The sequence below is a fragment of the Maniola hyperantus genome, chromosome 20 (genome assembly GCF_902806685.2).
Source record: "Maniola hyperantus chromosome 20, iAphHyp1.2, whole genome shotgun sequence".
Classification (NCBI taxonomy): Eukaryota; Metazoa; Arthropoda; class Insecta; order Lepidoptera; family Nymphalidae; genus Maniola; species Maniola hyperantus.
Genome location: NC_048555.1, coordinates 12,512,908 through 12,534,184, shown reverse-complemented (window position 1 = coordinate 12,534,184; position 21,277 = coordinate 12,512,908). Strand labels below are relative to the sequence as shown.

Here is a 21,277-nt window from a genome sequence, read left to right as displayed (position 1 = left end):
CAAAACACAAAACCCCCCCCTTTTCGTTATCCCCAAAGTACGATATTTGCATTTTTACTTTCTCAACCGGTTGGTCTACCACAAGCATTCCAATCATCACATATTCATCCCTACATACATCCACTACATTCCTCCTCAACTGAACCATGGTAATGTAACTGTTAACTCAGAACATCACTACACTCATTCAAATTCCTAATTGAATATTGATAACTTAAATATTCAAACAGTTTAGACCAAACTAAGTAATGGCAAATATCTACTTCTTAATATCCTTAATATGCCAAGTGCCTATTGGGTGGTTGTCAGCTACTCTAACTAGTTCGTAAACCAAAGGTGACAAAACCTTGACAACCCTGCACTTTTCATACTTAGGTGCCAGCTTAGCTGCGAAAAAATTTGTAGCGTCGCTTTGTGGATAGGTCTTTTTCCACACTATATCCCCAACAGAATAGCTTGCAGACCTACGCCTTAAGTTGTAATGCGTTGCATACTCTGCATGAGCCTGAAACAAATTTCTCCTAACCTGACCAAATATGTCCTCCAAAGATCCAAACTTTCCTGCGTATTCCTCCCTTGGAATTCCGGCCTCGTACTCCTTATCCGTGTCCTTATAGAAGGAACCATTTAAGACCGGTTCTCTAGCGTGGACAAGGAAGAACGGGGAGAATCCAGTGGATTCATTAACCGCACTGTTTATGGCGAACTGGACCTTGTACAGGTTTTCGTCCCAGGACCTGTGGTTATCTTTCACAAAAGCGGCTACAGCAGTCATAACAACCTTATTGTACCTCTCAACAAGGTTAACTTGCGGAGTGTACAGTGGTGTGTAGTGTAATTTCGGAATATTATAACGCTTAATGAGATTACGGAATTCAGATCCTGTAAATTGGGACCCATTGTCCACAATCACAGTCTCTGGAACACTATGGTTCAAAAATACAAAATTCTCTAGCGCTTTAACAACAGCGGCACCTGTGGCACGCCGTAACGGAAACAACATTGTATATTTCGAAAAACAACACGTCACCACAAAAAGAAATGTAAATCCTGATTTAGACCTAGGCAAAGGTCCGACTAAATCAGCCGAAATGACCTGAAAAGGTCTCTCGCAGACTTTAGGCTTCCCAAGCAGACCTGGAGTGGCTGATGTCGTGTGTTTATACGCAGAGCAAGTATCACAATTCTTAACGTACTCAACCACGTCCTTATACATACCACGCCAAAAATATCTGAGGGATAATCTGCGATGAGTTTTGAACACACCAAAATGACCTGCAGTTGCGTCTGCATGGTTTTGTTGCATAATTCTAAGGATGTCGTTCTTGTGGACTACCTCTTTCCAGTCGAACTCACTGAGAAGCTGGTATTTACATTTACTGTAACGATATAGTTTATCGTTCAAAATACTAAAATTCGGAAAATTTGCTGGATTGATTTTACAGCCATTAAATGTTTTGTCATACCAGTCATCTACCAAAACTTGTTGACTAGAGTTATCATTACGATCACCAACTACATCTACGTGTATGAGTCTCGACAAGGTATCCGGAACTACATTATCACAACCCTTCCTATGTTCGATAACAAAATTATACTGTGATAATCTACAACCCCATCTGGCGAGTCGTCCTGAGGGATTTTCTAAATTTAAGAACCACTTTAGGGATGCATGGTCTGTGATAATTGTGACTGGCTTGGAACCAAAATAAGCCTGAAATTTCTCCACTGCAAAAATCACAGCTAGAGCCTCGCGTTCCGTCGCGCTGTAATTCCTTTCGTTTTTATTTAGGCTCCTACTGACATACGCAATGGGATGATCGCAACCATCGGTTTCTTGCGTTAGCATACCGCCAACACCATATGCAGAAGCATCACAATGTATTTTGAATGGTTTTTCAAAATTCGGTACCGCAAGAACAGGTGCGGTTACCAACGCATTCTTCAATGTATTAAATGCTACCTCTGCCTGTTCGCTCCACTCAAATTTAGGTGCGTTCTTTCCTTTACTCGTTAGTCTATTGAGTGGTGCAGCGATGGTTGAAAAATTCCTAATAAAGCGCCTGTACCAAGAACAAGTGCCTAGGAAAATCTTTACCTCCTGTGCAGTTTTTGGGGTCGGAAAGTTCAAAACTGCGGCAACTTTTCCAGGATCTGTGCGTAAACCAAATTCATCCACTATATACCCTAAATATTTCAAAGAGTTTCTAAAAAAATTACATTTATCAAAATTTATGGATAGTTGAGCCATTTTTAGTTTATCCAGAACTCTGTTTAATAAAATTAAATGGGTTTCAAAATCAGCAGAACAAATAACAATATCATCTATATAACAAAATACTATTCCATTTTCAATATCACTACAAAAATTTTGATTAAATAACTGGTCCATTAACCTCTGCTGTCGTGCTGGTGCACCGCATAGGCCAAACGGCATGACTTTAAATTTGAATAACCCTCTACCAGGAACTGTAAAACTGGTTTTTTCCTGAGAGTCGTTAGCTAACGGAATTTGCCAGAAACTTGAACTTAAATCAATCGATGATAAAAACCTTGCCTCTTTCAAGCTATCTAGAATTTGTGGAATGTACGGTATTGAGTATGAATCCCCCTTTGTCACTGAATTTAATTTCCTGCAATCTAGGCAAAATCTCCAGTCTCCATTTGCCTTTTCCACTAAAATTGCTGGGTTATTCCAAGGGCTTTCACTCGGAGTAACTACGTCCATTTCCAGCATCCTATCTAACTCTTTACTTAAAGCTTCCTTCTTTTCGGGAGAAAGTGGATATTGTTTTATTTTTATTGGCAAGGCATCACCGGTGTCAATAACATGTTCAATTAATTTTGTTCTACCCAATCCAATTTTCTCTGAAGAAATATCTAAAAATTTATTTACTACAGACTGGGCTAATTCTTTCTGTTGAGATGATAAGTTTTCAAAAGAAGTGATGGTATGAATTTGTTTATTATCAATCGCACAAATATTGTAAAATTGAGAAGGTGCCTTAATTAATTCTAAATTATCAAAAATGCCAGGGGCTAACTGAAATGTTTTCCAAAAGTCACAGCCAAAAATAACATCCGCTATTATAGAGGGTACTACAAAAAATTTTATTATGTGAGTTACGGAATTATAAGTAATCGGAATAAACATATAACCCATGCAATCAAGTTTGTCTCCATTTGCCACTGAAAATGTGGTATCAATACTGCTATGCAATTTATAACCGAATCTCAAAAAAACCTTGTGCGCCTGGTTACCCAAAATTGACGCGCAAGCACCGGAATCTAGTAAACCTGTAATCTCAAAACCGTCAACAAAAACCTTTAAATATGGCCTAAAGTCTCGTTTATCCACTGAATACAGAACTGTGTCAGGTAAAAGGGATGTTTTGTTGTTAATGACCAAGTTATTTACTTGTGTCTCTGCACAGTTCTTACTACTTAGTTTTTTGAATTTTTGTCCGGAGCGGGTTTACTAATCGCCTTTTTACTACAACTTGGACATGTCTTTACTGTAAAGTTCTGACGTCCACACGAAAAACATCTAATAAATTTCGGAACTGTCCTGCAAAATTTAAAGGAATGGTTACCCTTGCCGCACTTGTAACATAGTTGTTTATTTGTTTTCGTAAAATCAGTGCCTTTACTTGTATCAACCTTAGGTGCAGGTGTGACTGAAAGTGTGTTTATCTGTTTTGTCACTTGTTTGTAAGCAAACTCTGAACTTAAAGTTGCCTTACTGTTAGTAGGCTCAGAAAATAAGGCGGAACGCTGCCTCGCAGCCTCTAGTTTGCGACACTTTTCCTTCAACTTTGCGACAGACTTAATGTCAACAAGAGCTAATTGTTCTGAGTAAAAAGGGCGAATATTATGTAATAAAATTTGTAACTTTTGTTCTTCGGAAAGTGGTGTTGACAACCTTGAAAACATGCCAAACATTACAGCGAAATAGATAGACACAGGTTCTTCAGAGCCTTGTGTTCTTGCTCGAATTTCACCTAGCAACCTGTAGTCATAATCTACTGCATCAAATTCCTCTAAAAATAAAGTTTTCAATTCTGACCAAGACGAAACTTGACATTTGTTGCCTCTGTACCATAACAATGCTCGGCCTGTAAAAAGATGAAATGCAGAAACAAATAATTTTCCATCTGAAACGCCATAAGATCTTTTATATTCCTCAACGCGTTCGATGAAACTGCGCGGATCACCCTGTCCGTTGAAATGTAACTTCCACTTGGCAACATTTTTATCACCAGTGCAGTCAACGGCGGTACTCTCGGAATCCAGTGATTCGTCGTGAGACGACTCATTGTCAGCATCTAATCTGGAAATCAAACTCTGCAACTTTGTATGTAATTCACTCTTCCTACTTATTAAGCTGAGTTCGGAACACTGTATTCTCAAAATTCTAAAGTACAAATGTGAAGCTAAAGCTTTAGACCTACAGAGGGCATGTCTATCTTTAGTGTCAGAACACTTTTTTAATAAATCTTCTAAGTCTTGAAGTTTTTTAGTAATAACCCCTAACTCACTTTCAGAAGAGAAATCTGTCTCTAAAATTGATTCAGAAGGAATTTCCTGAATTAATTGTTTTAACTGTTTCTTTAAACCTAGCACTGTAGGTGCTGGAGTTTCGGAACGAATGGATACCTCATAACACAATTCGTCCTTCAAAAGTGAATGAAACTGGGCAAAAGTCTGTTCCATTGTGTTAAGTCAAAACACATTTAACAAAATATCGAGCTTGTGTAACTGTCTATGTTTAGCCTTATACCAATTGGTTAAACACAAACACAAAAGAAGTTATTTAAACTATTAAATATACACAAGCAAAATACACAACAAAAACAATATTCTTAAGTCTATCCTAACCTATTTTATCAATTATGTTCCTATTCCAAAATATTGTTAATAATACAAGCACATATTATTACTATAGTAAACAAAGTATAACAAAATAAACTTCCCAAAATTGAATAAATGATTGTAAGGTGCAGTATCACCTTTATGAGTACACAGTGTGTTACAACCTTTACAATTACAAAAGTAAACAGGCAGCAAAGTTGCAATGAACTCTGACTAGCATATTATCTTTCAAAAAAAACAAAGAGATTGTGCAATGGTTTGATGACTGTTACTTTACACTTTTAACACATAACCTAAAATACAACAAAATCTGTTTCTAAATGTCACTTTAAACTACCAGCATTCACTTAAACTTAACATGTTTTGTGTGTGAAGTAGCTTTTATCATAACCTTAACACAGCTCTAAACAAAATTTCAACAAAATAATGAAGTATCAAGTCACTGAAAAAAAATTGTTCATAACTTCATACTTGAACTTAATGTAATCTCTGAATATAGTTTATATATTTAGTTTCACAAGTTGTAACTCTTAGTATTTATAAATGTATGTGTGTAACTAGTTAACGGCACATAGCGTTTCAAAACTTTAATTATACTAAGTTACCGGAATTTTCAAACATAAGATGTACTTACTATTGAAAGCAATACCCAACAACAACTCAGTTAAGCAATGTTTATTACTAAACTGAAGGCAAACATTCACTTATACACCTCCAAGGTAAGTCGATAACATAATTAAACGGCATAAGCACCATTTATAAAGTGTTAATTAAGTAAGAAAAAAACAAATGTTGGACTATACTCAGAAAATTACTTAAACTATCAAACAAAATTTCTAACCATTAGTTATTATTTAGTTAGTTAACCATAAAAAAACAGCTTAGTGCTCTTTGCAATGTGTCACCACTTAGAAAATTGTACAATCAGCGGAGTACATTTCATAAAATTCACAAAATTTCTCAAAATATACTGAAATAACTATATAAAAAAAACGTTCGGGCGCCATTTGTAAGGGTGGTAAATTGGGCGGAATAGAAATATACCCGGATACGGAATAATCTACCACCTTACAAAGATTAGAGGAAAAAAAAAAATAATTTACTTGATCTATCTACCTAGTAAAGAATAGAAGCTAGCCGTCGACTCCCTTGTAATGTATATGAGGTGTTATAAATGAAATTTGCTAGATGTTAGGCAAAATTGTTTTTTAATGTAACTTTTACCGGGGTCGCTTAATACATAGTGATGGCTAATAATGCTTAGTTATTCTAGCTTAATGCCAAGACTTAATTTAGATACATTAGAATGCCTTAGGTAGATAGTACATAAAATCTATGTTTTAAATTTAAGATGCCATTGGCATGGAATAGACAATGACACAGTAAAATTCATAAAATTGTTTCAAAATAAAAGCTCAGTAGTAAAGACAGGGTTCTTACTGTACACATACACTAAGAAGGTTCACTAAACTGTTCCAGGATACAAACATTTGCTTACTTGTAGGTGCGAAGACTGCAAGGTAGCTGGACGGCATCGGCCAAGCTCCCAAAACTCGATTTAACTTGATTCTTCACAACCGAAATGTTTCATTACAAAGATTTTCACCAAGTCTTATCCATAGAATTAAGTTGCCAACGTGAATGTACAAAAGAAATAAATACGGAAAACGAAAGCGAAATACGAAAACCGAAAACTAAAAACGGAAACGCAAACGGAAACCCTGCAACAAAGAAAAACAAGATTATAATTTGTGCTGTGTGAAAATTTCGACACGTGGAATTTTCCCGATCAAACACAACTCACCTATTGAACTCCTGGCCACCAATGGTTTGCAGGAGTCCACCCACAACCCATTATCCTCATTTATTTGGGAAGGTAAAATAGCTGGAACTGAAAGGGAAATCATGAAATTAGGATTTTCTCTAACCAAACCGCCATTTTGTCGAATCCACATTACTTGATTTTTCACTCACCATAATTGATGAAACATTGAAATACGTTAGGATGACTAAATTTATAACTATTGTATTTTCCCAGGCGAAGCCATGGGCGAAAAGGAGTGAGATTTTCCTGGAACGAAAAAATTCGTCTTCACATGTTGACTCCAGAAAAATTCTAAATCTCACCAATCGGTGTTGCCAGACGCAACCCGAGTGTGGCCGCTCTCATTTAGTTTGATCATGAAGCCAATTCATTTTTGAATATTTGCGGAACCTAAGGATATATTATAAGAACCGTTTTGTTAATGACTTAACAATAAACAAATGATATTATGGTTTTATTTAATTATTTTGTTTTATTTTTACGACAATTGACAACGAAGCAAACGCCATCTATTGTGGCTCGAATGAACTCTGAACATCGACCCACGCGTAGTTCTGCACCTTGATGCTAGGTGGCACCAACATACTTTGAACAAAATAGATTTTTATTAAAAGCGAAACGCTAGTTAGTAGTTCAAAATTTACAACGTCACACCGTTATAGGATCACTTTGTTGTCTGTCTGTTTGTCTGTCCAGAAATCTACAGGGTACTTCCCGTTGACCTAGAATCATGAACTTTGGCAGGTAGGTAGGTCTTATAGCAGACATTCGGAAAAAAATCTGAAAACCGTGAATTTGTGGTTACATCCCACAAAAAATTAAACTGTTGTCATGAATTAAAGTAAGATAACTATATCATTAATATCAAGTGGGATATCATATGAAAGGTCTTCACCTGTGTATTCTAAAACAGATTTTTATTTACTTTTATGCATAATAGGTTTTGATTTATCGTGCAAAATGTCGATAAAATACGATTGTAGTACGGAACCTCAGCGCGCGAGTCTGACTCGCACTTGGCCGGTTTTTTTTTTTACAAAGAATAGTGCAACGGGCGGGGTTTGAACCGTCGACCTTCCGGTTTTCAGTCCACTCCTTTACCGGTTGAGCTACTGAGGCTACCAATAAGCCCACAGCACTTCCCACTGCGCCAGGGACTAGGGAGATCGTCAAAAGTGTATGTTTGTGCAGGTGCGCTGTTTCCCGTACCTGCAAGAGTTGCTGGTGGACGCCGGAGTAGGAAGACCTGATGACCTGAAGTGGGAGGTAGACGTCGCCAAGGCAGTCGCTGTCAAGCGGATATGCGAGATGCGGTTAGTTATAAATTACTAGCTGATGTCTGCGACTTCGTACGCGTGGATTTAGGTTTTCAAAAATTCCGTGGGTACTCTTTGGTTTCCAGGGATAAAAAGTAGCCTATGTCACTCTCCAGGTCTTTGACTATACCCATGCAAAAAAATCCAAGTGCGAGTCAGGCTCGCGCAATGAGGGTTCCGTACCACAGTCGTATTTTTTCGACATTTTGCACGATAATTCAAAAACTATGATGCATAAAAATAAATAAAAATCTGTTTTAGAATGTACAGGTGAAGACCTTTCATATGATACCCCACTTGATATAGTCACTCACTTCGAGAGTTGAAAATACTAATTATTAGTTCATGACCACAATTTAATTTTTTTTGTGTGATCTAACCCTAAATTCACGGTTTTCAGATTTTTCCCCAAATGTCAGCTATAAGACCTACCTACCTGCCAAATTTCATGATTCCAGGTTAACGGGAAGTACCCTGTAGGTTTCTTGACAGACAGACAGACAGACAGACAGACAACAGAGTGATAAGGGTTCCGTTTTTCCTCCCGTTGCTCCGTTGCGACGTGATTGAAGGAAAAACCAACAAACAAACACACTTTCGCATTTATAATAAGGGTACTGATGGTCAGTGATAAATTTGCCTGATGTGCCTAGCCCTAAAGAAATCTTACACTAGTTTTCATTCATAGGGCGTCAGCTCACGGTCTAGAACTAGTATCAGTGATCTCATCTATCCTCAACCGTTGTACGGATCGTCCCGGGGCGACTGCCACGTCTCTAGTGCTGGATGCCCTAGCCAGCCTCTGGCGCGGCAACGCCGTGGCCCCGCCTAGCACTTGGCGGGCCCTGGAGCCACGGCTGGGGCGGGATTCTAGACCGCTTGTGCAGATTAGGTAAGTTATAAGTATGTATAAATCTTGACAACTTCAATAGCGCGATGTTAAATTGTGTGGCGCCATCTATCATGTAACGTGGTAGTTTTTGAGCAACCCAACAACTTACGTACTTTCCAAGGCTTGGGGTATTAACCAACTTCCCAATTCCGGACTGCTCGTGAGAATTTATTGACAGAAAACCAATAACTTTTTGCCTGATCTGGCCGTCGAACCCGCGACCCTATGATTCGAAGTCGAATTAGTTATTCACTGGACCTAGCACCTGCATTCCTGAGAGTTCTCCATAATGTTCTCAAAGGTGTGTGAAGTCTGCCAATCCACACTTGGCCAGCATGGCAGACTACGGATAAACCCTTCGTATCCTGAGAGGAGACCCGCGGGATGATTACGTAAAAAGTTGCAGTAGCGACAGCAACGCGACAGCAGTAGCAATCTGACAGTTCATTTGCTGTCTTCTTCTTATGTTGCTTTGTGGCTATTGCTGTCTCTCTCCAGCCGGACGTTTGACAGTACGTAATCACCCCGCTGTTCTCAGCAGTGAGCCGGCCATGGGTTGATCATGATGATGATGATACTGCGAGTAATCAAAAGTGACCATTTTCAACTGTCCCTAGCCTTTGCAAGTTGCTAGCCGAAATCCCAGCCCTTCGAGTATCAACGCCAGAGTATGATAAACTCATAACGGACGCAGCCAGAAAACTCTGGCAATATATCGCCGAGTCCAACCAACCTTCAGTGATAGAAGCGGCTTGCAACGCTTTAGCAGAATTCAAGATCGAAGACTACAAGCTGAAGGACATTCCCGAGGTAAGGTTTTGATAAGATTTACCTCGTCTATGATCTTAAAAAAATTGGAAATCTTATAAGGAACTCCCTATTTTTAGCTATCAATTAAAATTAAATTAAATTGCCCAGTAAGGGATATTATATTTAACTTATTTAATCAAAGTCGGAAACGCATTGTTGCCAAAATTCTGCTCTACGAAATCTCGGGCTAAAATGACGGATCTTATGTATATTACTATCCCCTTCATAATACTCCCTGCGGAAAAGGATGGCACTAGATTAATATAATATGATAATAATTTAGAGATACAACAGAATTAAGTAGTCGATAGGAAAGAAACTTTTCTTTAATGAGTTCAGATCTGTTTGTCACTGATTTCATTAATATTATAATACTAACTTATGCTCGCGACTTCGTCCGCGTGAACAACACAAATTTCAACCCCCTATTTCACCCCCTTAGGGGTTGAATTTTCAAAAATCCTTTCTTAGCGGATGCCTAGATAGCTATCTGCATGCAAAATTTCAGCCAGATCCGTCCAGTGGTTTTAGCTGTGCGTTGGTAGATCAGTCAGTCACCTTCTCCTTTTTAACCGACTTCAAAAAAAGGAGGAGGTTCTCAATTCGTCGGAATCTTTTTTTATATATTTAGATGAGTATCATTTCCAGATATACAGACGCACGGTGAAACTGCCGCCTTCTTATTGCAAGACACCAGCCGATGCCGCCAGGAAACCTGAAGATGTCCTGGATTATGTACCTTGTGAGTACCGTCTTCAGATAGCTTTGTGTCTGATAAACGACACAAACGTTCTATTTATTACTAGGGATCCTGAGACTGTCAAGCGCCTTCATGTAAAGCACGTAGTTTTTTTTTTTAAGAATAAGAATAAGAATAATTTATTTTGAATTTAGAATTTAGACACAAGAAACAAGTTTCCTACCTGCACTAGGAAAACCCTGTATTGCAGAAGGCAGTTACAAGTTTTTTAAAAACTAAGAACTTAATATATTATATATAATATTATACTAAAATTATAGGTAAGAGAACGAGTTTAATATTCTCTGCACTAGGAAAAAACCTGTGTTGCAGAAAGGCAGTTACAAGTTTCCTAAAAACTAACCTAATATTATACCTCACCTAATACTATACCTAATGTTATACTAAAATTATAGATAAGAGTGAGTGTGTGTACGTGTGTTTTCTGTACATGTGTGTGTATATATGTGTGTGTGAGCGTGTGTGTGTGTGTGAGTGGGCGCGCTTTTGCTTGCTCAAGCAGCTTGATGCGCCCCATCAAGCAGTTGTAGAAAACTGCCGTTTACTGGCTCAAGCGAACCCCACTTTTCTGATTTCTTGAACACTGTTCAAACATTATTATCTATTCTATCTATTCTTGAACTGTAACAGAACTTGACATAACCACATCCTTAGGCAATTTATTCCATATGTCAACAACTCTGTTGGTCAGAAAGTGTTTTAATGGATTTGACGATGGCAATTGATATTATGTAGCTTCATATCATGTCCCCTAAATCGCTAGAACTGCTCCTTCTCGGACACATGCTCTCAAAATTTGGGATATTATAATAATTATTTAGTATTTTGTAAGTTTCAATTAGATTGCCTCTTTCTCGCCTGCTTTTGAGAGTGCTGAGTCCAAGTTTTTTAAGTCTTTGTTCATAGGGTATTCTGGTAATAATAATTTGGACTGTTCTATTTTAGGTGAAGTCTGGCCGGAATTGTTCAAGTATACCAACCAAGCAGCTTTGAATGGTGTTCATCAACTGGTCACCAAGTTGATGGAACGGGAGATCAAGTCGTACAGGAGTGGGGTGTACCAAGTTGACGCTCGGGAGCCCCAGGGCGCGGGACACATGCCCGTCGCGAGCGTGGTCCGGGGGATGATGGAGTGCTTCCGGAAGCAGGTGATGTGATGAGCTGATTGATGGGACGGGAGATCAGATCCTATATAAAAAAAATTGTCGAACAACCGATAGACTCAAATTATACGTGGCAGAAATACGGTTGCTCAAAAGGAGTTCCAAACTAGAGGTGACCAATTTATTTATTAACCTGTTAATTTAACACATATTAAAGTTTGTTGATTAACTGCGATACTAAAACTTAACAATTTTAAATAAAAAAATATTATTAAATCAAAAAATACAAATTATTATAGTTAGGACCTATACCTACGTTCTAAGTAGCTGCAGTAGGTACTTAAGTAGGTAGCGCGAAGATTCCAGGAAATTAAATTTCGAAGGGGGCGCGCGGTGCAAAACGCGCGCGCGACGACATTATACCTACCGATTGCGACCGATTACGTCATGCGCTAAAAATACCGATGCATTGAATATGGTTAAAAATAGCAAGTCAACTAATGTTAAATAGCACCACATCGATATGATGATAAATTTAGCATATCAAATGATTTTGTTGTTCCCATCGAATACCTACGAAGTGTTAATAAATAAGTTAAATAATTTTGTTATTTTTGTTGATGCTTTGATTTGATACATAAATAATACAATAGTCGAAATTTTTGTTGTTTCTGTTTATTACCGATACTGTTCGATTAACGATAGTGCGCGTTCATAGACTTTTTGCTAGTTTATTTTTTGGGGTAATTTGATGGTGTTGTTTATTTTGCTCACTTCGTTGTCTGTCCGTCCGTCTGTCTGTCTGTGCGTCCGTCCGTCCGTCTGTCTGTGCGTCCGTCCGTCCGTCTGTCTGTGCGTCCATCCGTCCGTCTGTCTGTGCGTCCGTCCGTCCGTCCGTCTGTCTGTGCGTCCGTCTGTCTGTCTGTCTGTCAAGAAACCTACAGGGTACTTCCCATGGACCTTGAATCATGAATTTATCAGGTAGGTAGGTACCTACCTAGGTTTTATAGCACACGCAAGGGGGAAAATTTGAAAACCGTAATTTCTGGTCACGTCATCATCATCATCATCAACAACAACCGATAGACGTCCACTGCTGGACATAAGTCTCTTCGAGTGACTTCCACTCCACTTGCGGCGCCTGAATCCAGCGGCTCCCTGCGACTCGTTTGGTTACATCACCAAAAATAAATTGAAATGTGTTTATGAAAGTAGTGGTTTCAATTTTCAAAGTAAGATGAAATCAAGTGGGGTAGGTATCGTGTTTTTTTTTTTTAGTCAGTGTTATATTTTTAACGTGTTTATTTATCAATAAATAAATTTTAATAACAATTATTGATATTATATTATGTAAGTTTAACAGTATTTGACACCACTATTCCAAACCTTAGCGATTCGAGTCAGAAAAGTTGAGGAATGTTCTATGCAAATGGATTTTATGTCAATTTTCAACCTTATCTGCCTTAATTTTGCCCATCTCCAAAAACCAAATTTGTAATAGTCAAAAATCGTGTTTCAGGTAACATCCCCATCTTACGACTACCCAGATGCTGTGCTCCTCGCGATCCTCCAGACGCTGACTGAGGAGTTCCCCAAGCCCCTGCCTCCGATGGACCTGTGCTTCCTGCACGAGGTGTTCCACCGCGGCTCGCTGTGGAAGGCCGGCTGTGTGAAGTTAGCGGCGAGACAGGCGCACACTTCAGGATCCGCTAAGAGGTTGATCGAGAACTTTTTACAAGGAATTGTGCCTGGTACTAGCGAGGTAAGATATTCATGTCATGTAATCATAATAAAAAGTGTATAATTTACATATTTTTGTGCTTAACTAGATGATGTCCGCGAATTTGTCCACTTGGATTTAGGGGTTTTAAAAATCTTGTTTTAAAAAAAAAACCTATCTCAATTTCCAGGATTCTACCTCTGTAGCAAATTTCATGTAAATCGGTTAAACAAATGGGCCTTTTTTATATTTTTTATTCATTATAGGCAAACGCTTGACCGCAATCACACCTGATGGAAAGTGATGATGCGGCCTAAGATGGGACGCGTTTACCTAGAAGATGCCTATTCACTCTTGTTTTAAAGATACCCGGGTTGTAGTTGGTAGGAAACACATATCGTGAAAGAGTATTCCAAACCTTAGCCATGCGTATGAGGAATGATGACGCAAAACGATTCGTGCGTGTAGATGGGATGAGAATAATACGCCCTTAAGAATCCCATAGGAACTCTAAAAACTTTCCGGTATAAAAATTAACCTATGGCCATTGCCATGATTTTTGAAATTTAATTGCAATAACTCGGACTAACTATACCTGGATTCGAAGAACTCTGGTGCCGAATTTGTTCTTCGCACTTGTATTACTGATTTATTGGATCAGAATCAACTTTTGTTAAATTCATGTGTCAATATTGCGGTGGTAGGTGATCAGCCCGATCGTTACCTGGCAATTTTTTTTTTCAGGAATCAGAGATAATGCTGTTCTTTGAAAACCTGCCAATTCTCTGCCGAACAATACCTCCAAACAACTTAAGGTCACCTTTAGAGCAATGCCTTGCGGAGTCATTCTCAGAGGTACCCAGAATCAAACCAAAAGACCTTGACCTCGAAGAGTTCCTGTTTATAAAACAGTTGAGAATGATCAAGGAATGTCTAGAGGGAGATAAAATACATGATGCCAATAGGATGCTGCTGTCACAAATTGTGGAGAACTACTTTTCAGTTATAAACGACGATCATTTGGTGAGTTATCAATTTATCATTCCTTTTTATTCGTATGTGTACGAAGCTGTGGTAGCCTAGTGGTTAGGACGTTCGCCTTCCAATCGGAGGTCGGGGGTTCGATCCCGGGCACCCACCTCTAACTTTGCGTTTTTACGTAATTAAAATATCACTTGCTTTAACGGTGAAGGAAAACATCGTGAGGAAACCTGCATGCCTGAGAGTTCTCCATAATGTTCTCAAAGGTGTGTGAAGTCTGCCAATCCGCACATTGCCAGTGTGATAGACTATGGCCAAAACCCTTCTCACTCTGAGAGGAGACCCGTGCTCTGTAGTAGGCCGGCGATGGTTTGATCATGATGATGATGAGACTAGCGCTTGGCTGCAATCAGACCTGCTGGCAAGTGGCAAGTGATGATGCAGCCTAAGGTGGAGCGCGCTTGCCTAGAAGATGCCTATTCGCTCTTGATTTGAAGGTTGGACTCATACTAAAAATTGGAGAGGAAAACTGATGCTGGAAGGGTGTTCCATATTCTAGCGGTTCGAATTAGAAACGAGGAATCAAATCTCTTCGTTCGTTTTAGCGTTTAAACTACCGTGAGTGATTTCCATTATAAATACTATCTGTCCCGGCTTACTCACGTGTGTAGTCGACGTTAGCCCGACTAGTTTCGAACCCATCCGGGGTCCTTTTTCTCTTCGTTCGTGTCCGTGCAATTTCGACTACGAACTTTTCAAACATGGTCGGTTGTACGTGCATCATTTTCCAGGCGTGGCCGTTGTACGTAGAAACCTGTCGCGCTCTATCCACCAAGTATCTGGAACGGATGACTTCGCCCACGGGCTGGTGGGAAGTGACGAGCGAGCTTCTGCGCAAGTCCAGTGCAGTGAGGAGCAGACTGGCGACCCTGAGTGACGTCACCGCCCCGCTCGTGTGGCTCAATGAGTCCATAGACGCGCACGCTGCCAGTATCACGTGAGTATCACTAGTAGCGAGTAGGTACTACGTAAATTATAATAATGCCCCAATTCAGTCCCACGAAAATGATTGAGGCTCGCTTCGCTCGCGAGTGAGTTCAGTGATGAAATTTCATGAATGTACTTATTTGTTTTTCGACGTTTGCAGGGAGCAAGAGTATTCTCTTCGTTGTATGCTGCCTGCCTTGCAAGTTGCCAAGATTGAGGACAAATCCACGCAGGAATGGTTTCTTCAACTGCTCGCACGAACTCAAGTGGCATTCAATGAGTCAGTTACTTTCGAGTATAATATATTTCAATACTTATCATTTTTTTTATTATCTTTTAGTTTTAAAAGCATCAGAAGTAAGATTTAAAACTTTAACTTTATTCTGTTCTAGGACTGATGACGAACTGTCGAAGCTGTATCTATGCGACGTATTTTTCCTCACGGTGACGGTGTTCAGTGGGCCCTGGTCCTTCGAACCAGATGCGGCTGTGTTGGCCGCGAGCGGAGCCGCACGGCGAGCTTTACTGCCGGCCGCCGTGGCCTCTCTGATGTCGAGAGACGGCTGGAAGGATTGTACTGCACAGGCAAGTGTTTCTGGTCCTTCGAACAGGATACGGCTGCGTTGGCCGTGAGCGGAGCCGCGCAGCGAGCCTTTCTGTCAGCCACCGCGGCTTTCTGAGGTCGGGAGATGACTGAAAGGATTGTACTGCACAGGCAAGTGTTTCTGGTCCTTCGACTCGGATGCTGCCGCGTTGGTTGCGAGCGGAGTCGTGTGGCGAGCCTTTACCGGTGGCTGTGGCCTCTCTAACATCGAGAGACATTTGTAAGATTGTACTGCACAGGAAAAGTATCTGGTCCTTCGAACCGGATGCTACTGCCGCTAACGTAGATCGTTGTGTTACAATATGAATTTATTATGCAGATGCTGGAATGGCTGTGTCACACTCGCGACCTCATCAAAGAGTCGGAAACGGCGCGGTGTTGCCAGCGAGCGATGTTGGCGCTGAGACACACTGAACAGTTCACTGCTCAGGGCATTTGGACTAGGATGTAAGTATACAGTTATTACCAACTCCGCTAGATATGCACCATATTAGATTTGTCATGACGTCATAGCCTATGACATGTGGAACACTAATATGAAACAGGTGATAACTCATCAATCAAAATCTAATGACTACTTTGTAACTTTGTATAAAACAGATAAGCCTTCCATAGTAATTGATAAAAAACTAGGCTGATTTTCATGATTCTTCATTGAAGTATTGTAATTACAGTTTTCTATAACACTATAGCTGTCTTGTCTTTGTCCAAATATACAAATTACAATAATAAGAGCTTTTATGTCCGACTTTTTTAGTAGTTTTGTAAATTATTGGTATAATCATATTGTTGATGTTTATGCTTCTCAAGGAGGAATATTGAAGAGTTCTAAACTGTGAGGTAAACAAATGGTTTTCACATAGAAAATAAGACAACTAATCTTGATGAGAAATTTTAATAATAGTAATAATATTATTTTTCTTTTACAGAGAAACTAACTTTGGCATGACTACTGCCAATCTGGATTATTAGAAAAGTTTAATATTATATTAATATTTACATTTGTATTGATGTCCATTAGCACACACTAAAGATCGTGGTACTCCAAACTGCAAATATGCCAATATAATAATTTATTGTTTATGTATATGTAACAGGTAGATTATTATTGATATCAATATGATACATAAATATAAGTCATATACTTATAACTAGTCTTAATATATTTAAATTTTTATAAGAGATCTGACTGTTATATTTGTTGAATATATAAATAAAGTATCAATAATCGTATTTTATTTCAACTATTTACAGAATGAATGCATATTATCTTACATTGCATCTAGAATTTTCTACAAATTGATATTTCAGTTCCAGTTGTATATGCCCTGCTCATTGCCACTCCAGCTTTGCAACCCGTTGAGCTGTGTTGATCACTCTGGTTCTTCTATGATGTAATCATGTCTGATTTGATCATGATCACACAGAAGAAGACTCTGAGCTTTTTTATGAGGGCCCATAGTTAGCGACCATGTCTCAGATCTATAATATATTGTGTGACATACATGTCACACACTGATGTTCGATTCCGGTAGAATGACAGCTAAAATGTCACGATCACGATTACCTCAGATTGGTTGACCCTCGCTCATTATTGGCTACACTACAATGCATTGTAGCAACAAGAATAGCACTAATTCAGCCAATTACAACAATTGAGATTGTAATCATGATTGATGAAGGTTTTACGAAATCAACCTACTGTTCTCTCACTTGTCACTGAATTCACTTTCACTGTTTGTCACTGCACTTTAACACTCATCACCCATCAAGATGACGGCACAAGTGATCGTAGCTTGCTACAGAGTCTGCGCGGGCTGGCGCGGGGCGCGCGCTCATAGCGCCGTCTCGTCGGCCGGGGCCTTTACCAGCGGCTCGGTGGGGCTCCGCACTGGGATCCTGAGTACTTCGTCCTCCATTTTAGCTTCTATAGGCATATTCTGAAAACGTCAGTCAAATTTTAGAATTCCATAACTTGCAAAGACTATAAAACAATGATAAAATATTTCGCAATTAAATTATGAGCTTTCCATGATATTGTGTAAGTAGTTTGTAGGATGAGAAATTACTTTTTCATCAATCAAATTTCATTTTGTAATATGTTTCAATATAATATCTGTCCCAGCTGTACTCACGTGTTTAGTCGACGTTAGCCCGACTAGTTTCGAACCATCCGGGGTCCTTTTTCAAGGGAGTCCGTTCGCGCACGTGCCGCGGTTTTGACTGCCTTGAAAAAGGACCCCGGATGGGTTCGAAACTAGTCGGGCTAACGTCGACTAAACACGTGAGTACAGACGGGACAGATATTATTTAGAATGGAAATCACTCACGGTAGTTTAAACGCTAAAATCCGTACCCTTATATAAATGCGAAAGTGTGTTTGTTTGTTGGTTTGTCCTTCAATCACGTCGCAACGGTGCAACGGATTGACGTGATTTTTTGCATGGGTATAGATAAAGACCTGGAGAGTGACATAGGCTACTTTTTATCCCGGAAAATCAAGGAGTTCCCACAGGATTTAAAAAAAATCTAATTCCACGCGTACGAAGTCGCGGGCATCAGCTAGTGTTTCAATATTTTGTATGTTTTGGAGTCCTGTAAATAACAACGCTGTTACGCATGGGTTGGCTTTGTACAGCCTGCCCAGAGTGCCTGCCTACCAATCCTTCATAGAGTGAGTGGACGAGTGTACACATATCTGTCAGCAATGATGAGGTCTAGGTTGGAGCGCGCTTGCCTAGAAGATGCCTATTCACTCTTGCCTTGCCTTGTTGCCTTGCAAGTTATACTCGGCACGAAACACGGAAGCTGAATGGGCATTTCTAGATATGCATAAGTATGTGGTACTAGATCACGCGTCGAGAACCGTGCTTTTTACTACCTCCAAAGCAGTGTAATGGTTGGCGGGGCGGGTCGCGGGCCGGAGTCTGGCGGGGTCGAGCAGGCGCGGCGCCCGGCGCTGCGGCGAGCTCCGAGCCCCCGCTGCACCCACACATGACACACTCTTCAGTAAGCGGGCGCTGGAATTAAACGACAAATATCAATGAATGGGTATCATCACTACCCGCATATTCATCACCTCATCCAGCTCCAACGGCCATCCAGCTCCACTTTCCAGCTCCAACGGCCATCGCCTCTACAACAGGCATGGGCAGCCCACTGCCACTTTAGCTTGCTAATGGTTTGGGTCTATGTCTGTTGGGTTTATGTCAGTGACCTTGCTCTTCGTGCGGATCTCCTTATTACTAACGTTTTACATATTACTTACGCGTCCAACAACTTGAGCAGCAGTCGAGTGTACGCCCTGTACTCGTCCTCACCGAACTCGGCAGGATGGTGCCTCGCGGACTCATACGCGTCACAGAACTGATGCACGAGCTTCTGTCCGCGGCCGTCGAGCGGCGCGGCGAGCGATGACAACAGGAACGCTCGGAGAGACTCCCGCGGGTGGCGTCGGAGGCCAGGGTCCTGACGAGCTATCTCCTCTTCTACAATTTTTTTTTTTATTTTTTTAAATAATATTAGCCAGGTTAGTAGGTGACTAATATTCTCCTTTCTCCTCCAATTAAGCGTAAAGCTTGTGCTAGGAGTAGGTACGAAAATAGTGCAACAGGTGGGATTTGAACCAGGGACCTTTCGGTTTTCAGTCTGTTGAGCTATGGAAGCTCCATAATTAGCACACATTATCCAAATTAACATGCATCTTGTCTTAAAGGAAATTGGAAAATTACCCAATGTTATAAACTGTTCCTATAGCTTACATTTGAGTCTACTTACTCAAATAGTATACAACTAGAACATTCTTTGAATATTCATCAGGAAGTTAGTTTTACAAACTTCATAATTTTATTAACTTAATGTTCAATCATTCTTTAGTATGTTTTAACATTGAAATCTATAGTGTACATTAACTTTGCTCGGACTTGTTTCAATTAAAACAAAACAGATTTATGTCTCTGGCTTATGTCTTGATTAAATCTAAATACATAGAAGGAAAAGCCGACTGACTGACAGATCTATCAACGCACAGCTCAAACTACTGGACGGATCGGGCTGAAATTTGGCATGCAGATAGCTATTATGATGTAAATGATTTTTGAAAATTCAACCCCTAAGGCGGTGAAATAGGGGTTTGAAATTTGTGCAGTCCACGTGGAAGAACTGGCGAGCATAAGCTAGTACTAAGTAAAATCTAAGCAAAGTCAAAGCATAGCTAGCTAACTCATACTCATAATATACATATTTACCTATTTTTTTTTATAATACACTACAAGAATTAAACGTAATACTAAGAACAAATAAATATATTATTAGTATATTACCAAGTGTTTTAACATCATCCACAGCCCTGAACCGGTAGTGGTAGGGCTGCTGGGGCTCCAGGATGTAGTGTGAGGGCTCCGTACTCAGCAGCCGTGGCTCAAACACTATGCGGGGGACAGCTTCTATGCGCCGCTCTATTTCTTTCTTCAAGCACTACAATTAATATTTATGTTTAATGATTTTTAAAAACCTAAATCCATACGTACAAAGTCGCGGGCATCAGCTAGTAGCACAATTGATTAATATTTGTAGAGCATTGTACTGTCACTCATACCTATGTGACAGTTTGTCAGTCTCAACGACAGAGACAACGCTCTACGAAACTGCTTAGGCTTTTTAAAGGTTGATGTACAATATTTTCTGCCACATACTGTACCTTATAAAAGCTTACACTGACTGACATACATGTACAGCTTAAACTGCTGGATCTAGTCTTGACACTTGAGGTTTTGCACAAAGAATTGCTCTTTAAAATAAACACTCTCTAAAAATTAATTTCTGAAATTCCACCCAAAAGAAACAGAACAGTCCTGTCTGTAAATAAAGAACTACCTCTAGACCTTTGCCCAGCTGTGGACAGCAACCAACGACAGCGAAATAGAAGAAATCTAAATATATAAAAGCAAAAGGTGACTGACTGATCTATCAACGCATAGCTAAAACTACTGGACGGATCGGGCTGAAATTTGGCATGCAGATAGCTATTATGACAGGCATCCGCTAATAAAAGATTTTTGAAAATTCAACCCCTAAGGGGGTGAAATAGGAGTTTGAAATTTGTGTAGGCCACACGGACGAAGTCGCGAGCATAAGCTAGTTATAACTAAGATCATTCACCTTTTTCGCGGCTGTCCCTATAGGAACGTGGGGCCCTCTTCTAGATCGAAGGGCGAACCTAGTTATTTGTCGCTTGGCGAATATGAACAGGATCACAAAAGTCAGTACGCCACCACTGATAATAAATATTATGTTCAGTATACTCGTAAAGTCCTGCATGATTTTACTAATTTAGGAGTTTTTTAAAGAAAATCAAAACAAACAACACCCTTTGATCGCCAAATTCCAACTGACATTGACATTTTAG

At 39.8% G+C, this 21,277-nt stretch overlaps 3 protein-coding genes across 4 annotated transcripts in view; 1 reads left to right on the top strand and 2 right to left on the bottom strand.

The window, feature by feature from the left end:
• LOC117991709 (focadhesin) overlaps positions 1-16,938 on the top strand; it is a 26,775-nt gene extending 9,837 nt beyond the window's left edge. The window contains exons 8-20 of one of the 2 annotated variants that reach the window (XM_069505414.1): positions 7,889-8,010; positions 8,702-8,905; positions 9,523-9,715; positions 10,364-10,457; positions 11,421-11,623; positions 13,098-13,340; positions 14,043-14,321; positions 15,071-15,276; positions 15,427-15,546; positions 15,659-15,851; positions 16,190-16,317; positions 16,681-16,710; positions 16,800-16,931. In XM_069505414.1, coding sequence (XP_069361515.1) covers positions 7,889-8,010; positions 8,702-8,905; positions 9,523-9,715; positions 10,364-10,457; positions 11,421-11,623; positions 13,098-13,340; positions 14,043-14,321; positions 15,071-15,276; positions 15,427-15,546; positions 15,659-15,851; positions 16,190-16,317; positions 16,681-16,702 — 2,007 coding nt within the window. In that variant the 3' untranslated portion in view covers positions 16,703-16,710; positions 16,800-16,931. Of the gene's footprint in view, positions 1-7,888; positions 8,011-8,701; positions 8,906-9,522; positions 9,716-10,363; positions 10,458-11,420; positions 11,624-13,097; positions 13,341-14,042; positions 14,322-15,070; positions 15,277-15,426; positions 15,547-15,658; positions 15,852-16,189; positions 16,318-16,680; positions 16,711-16,799 lie in introns of both variants that reach the window. The other variant, XM_034979309.2, reaches the window with a different exon arrangement.
• ND-B14.7 (NADH dehydrogenase (ubiquinone) B14.7 subunit) overlaps positions 1-21,277 on the bottom strand; it is a 158,794-nt gene that overhangs the window by 79,154 nt on the left and 58,363 nt on the right. The gene's annotated exons all lie outside the window — the stretch shown is intronic.
• LOC117991710 (protein C1orf43 homolog) lies at positions 16,750-21,277 on the bottom strand. The gene is made up of 5 exons (XM_034979311.2): positions 21,031-21,277; positions 20,193-20,346; positions 19,139-19,358; positions 18,752-18,890; positions 16,750-17,810 (listed from the first exon to the last, which is right to left on the bottom strand). Exons 1-5 carry the CDS (start codon positions 21,187-21,189, stop codon positions 17,706-17,708), a joined length of 777 nt encoding a protein of 258 aa, XP_034835202.1. The 5' UTR covers positions 21,190-21,277; the 3' UTR covers positions 16,750-17,705.

Excerpts from the sequence above, each read along its gene's own strand:
- LOC117991710 (XM_034979311.2), bottom strand. The coding sequence starts at position 21,189 with ATGCAGGACTTTACGAGTATACTGAACATAATATTTATTATCAGTGGT. Across the intron at positions 18,891-19,138 it reads CTGCTCAAGTTGTTGGACGC|CGCCCGCTTACTGAAGAGTG; the intron begins GTAAGTAATATG and ends GTTTAATTCCAG. Across the intron at positions 17,811-18,751 it reads ACCATTACACTGCTTTGGAG|AATATGCCTATAGAAGCTAA; the intron begins GTAGTAAAAAGC and ends TGACGTTTTCAG.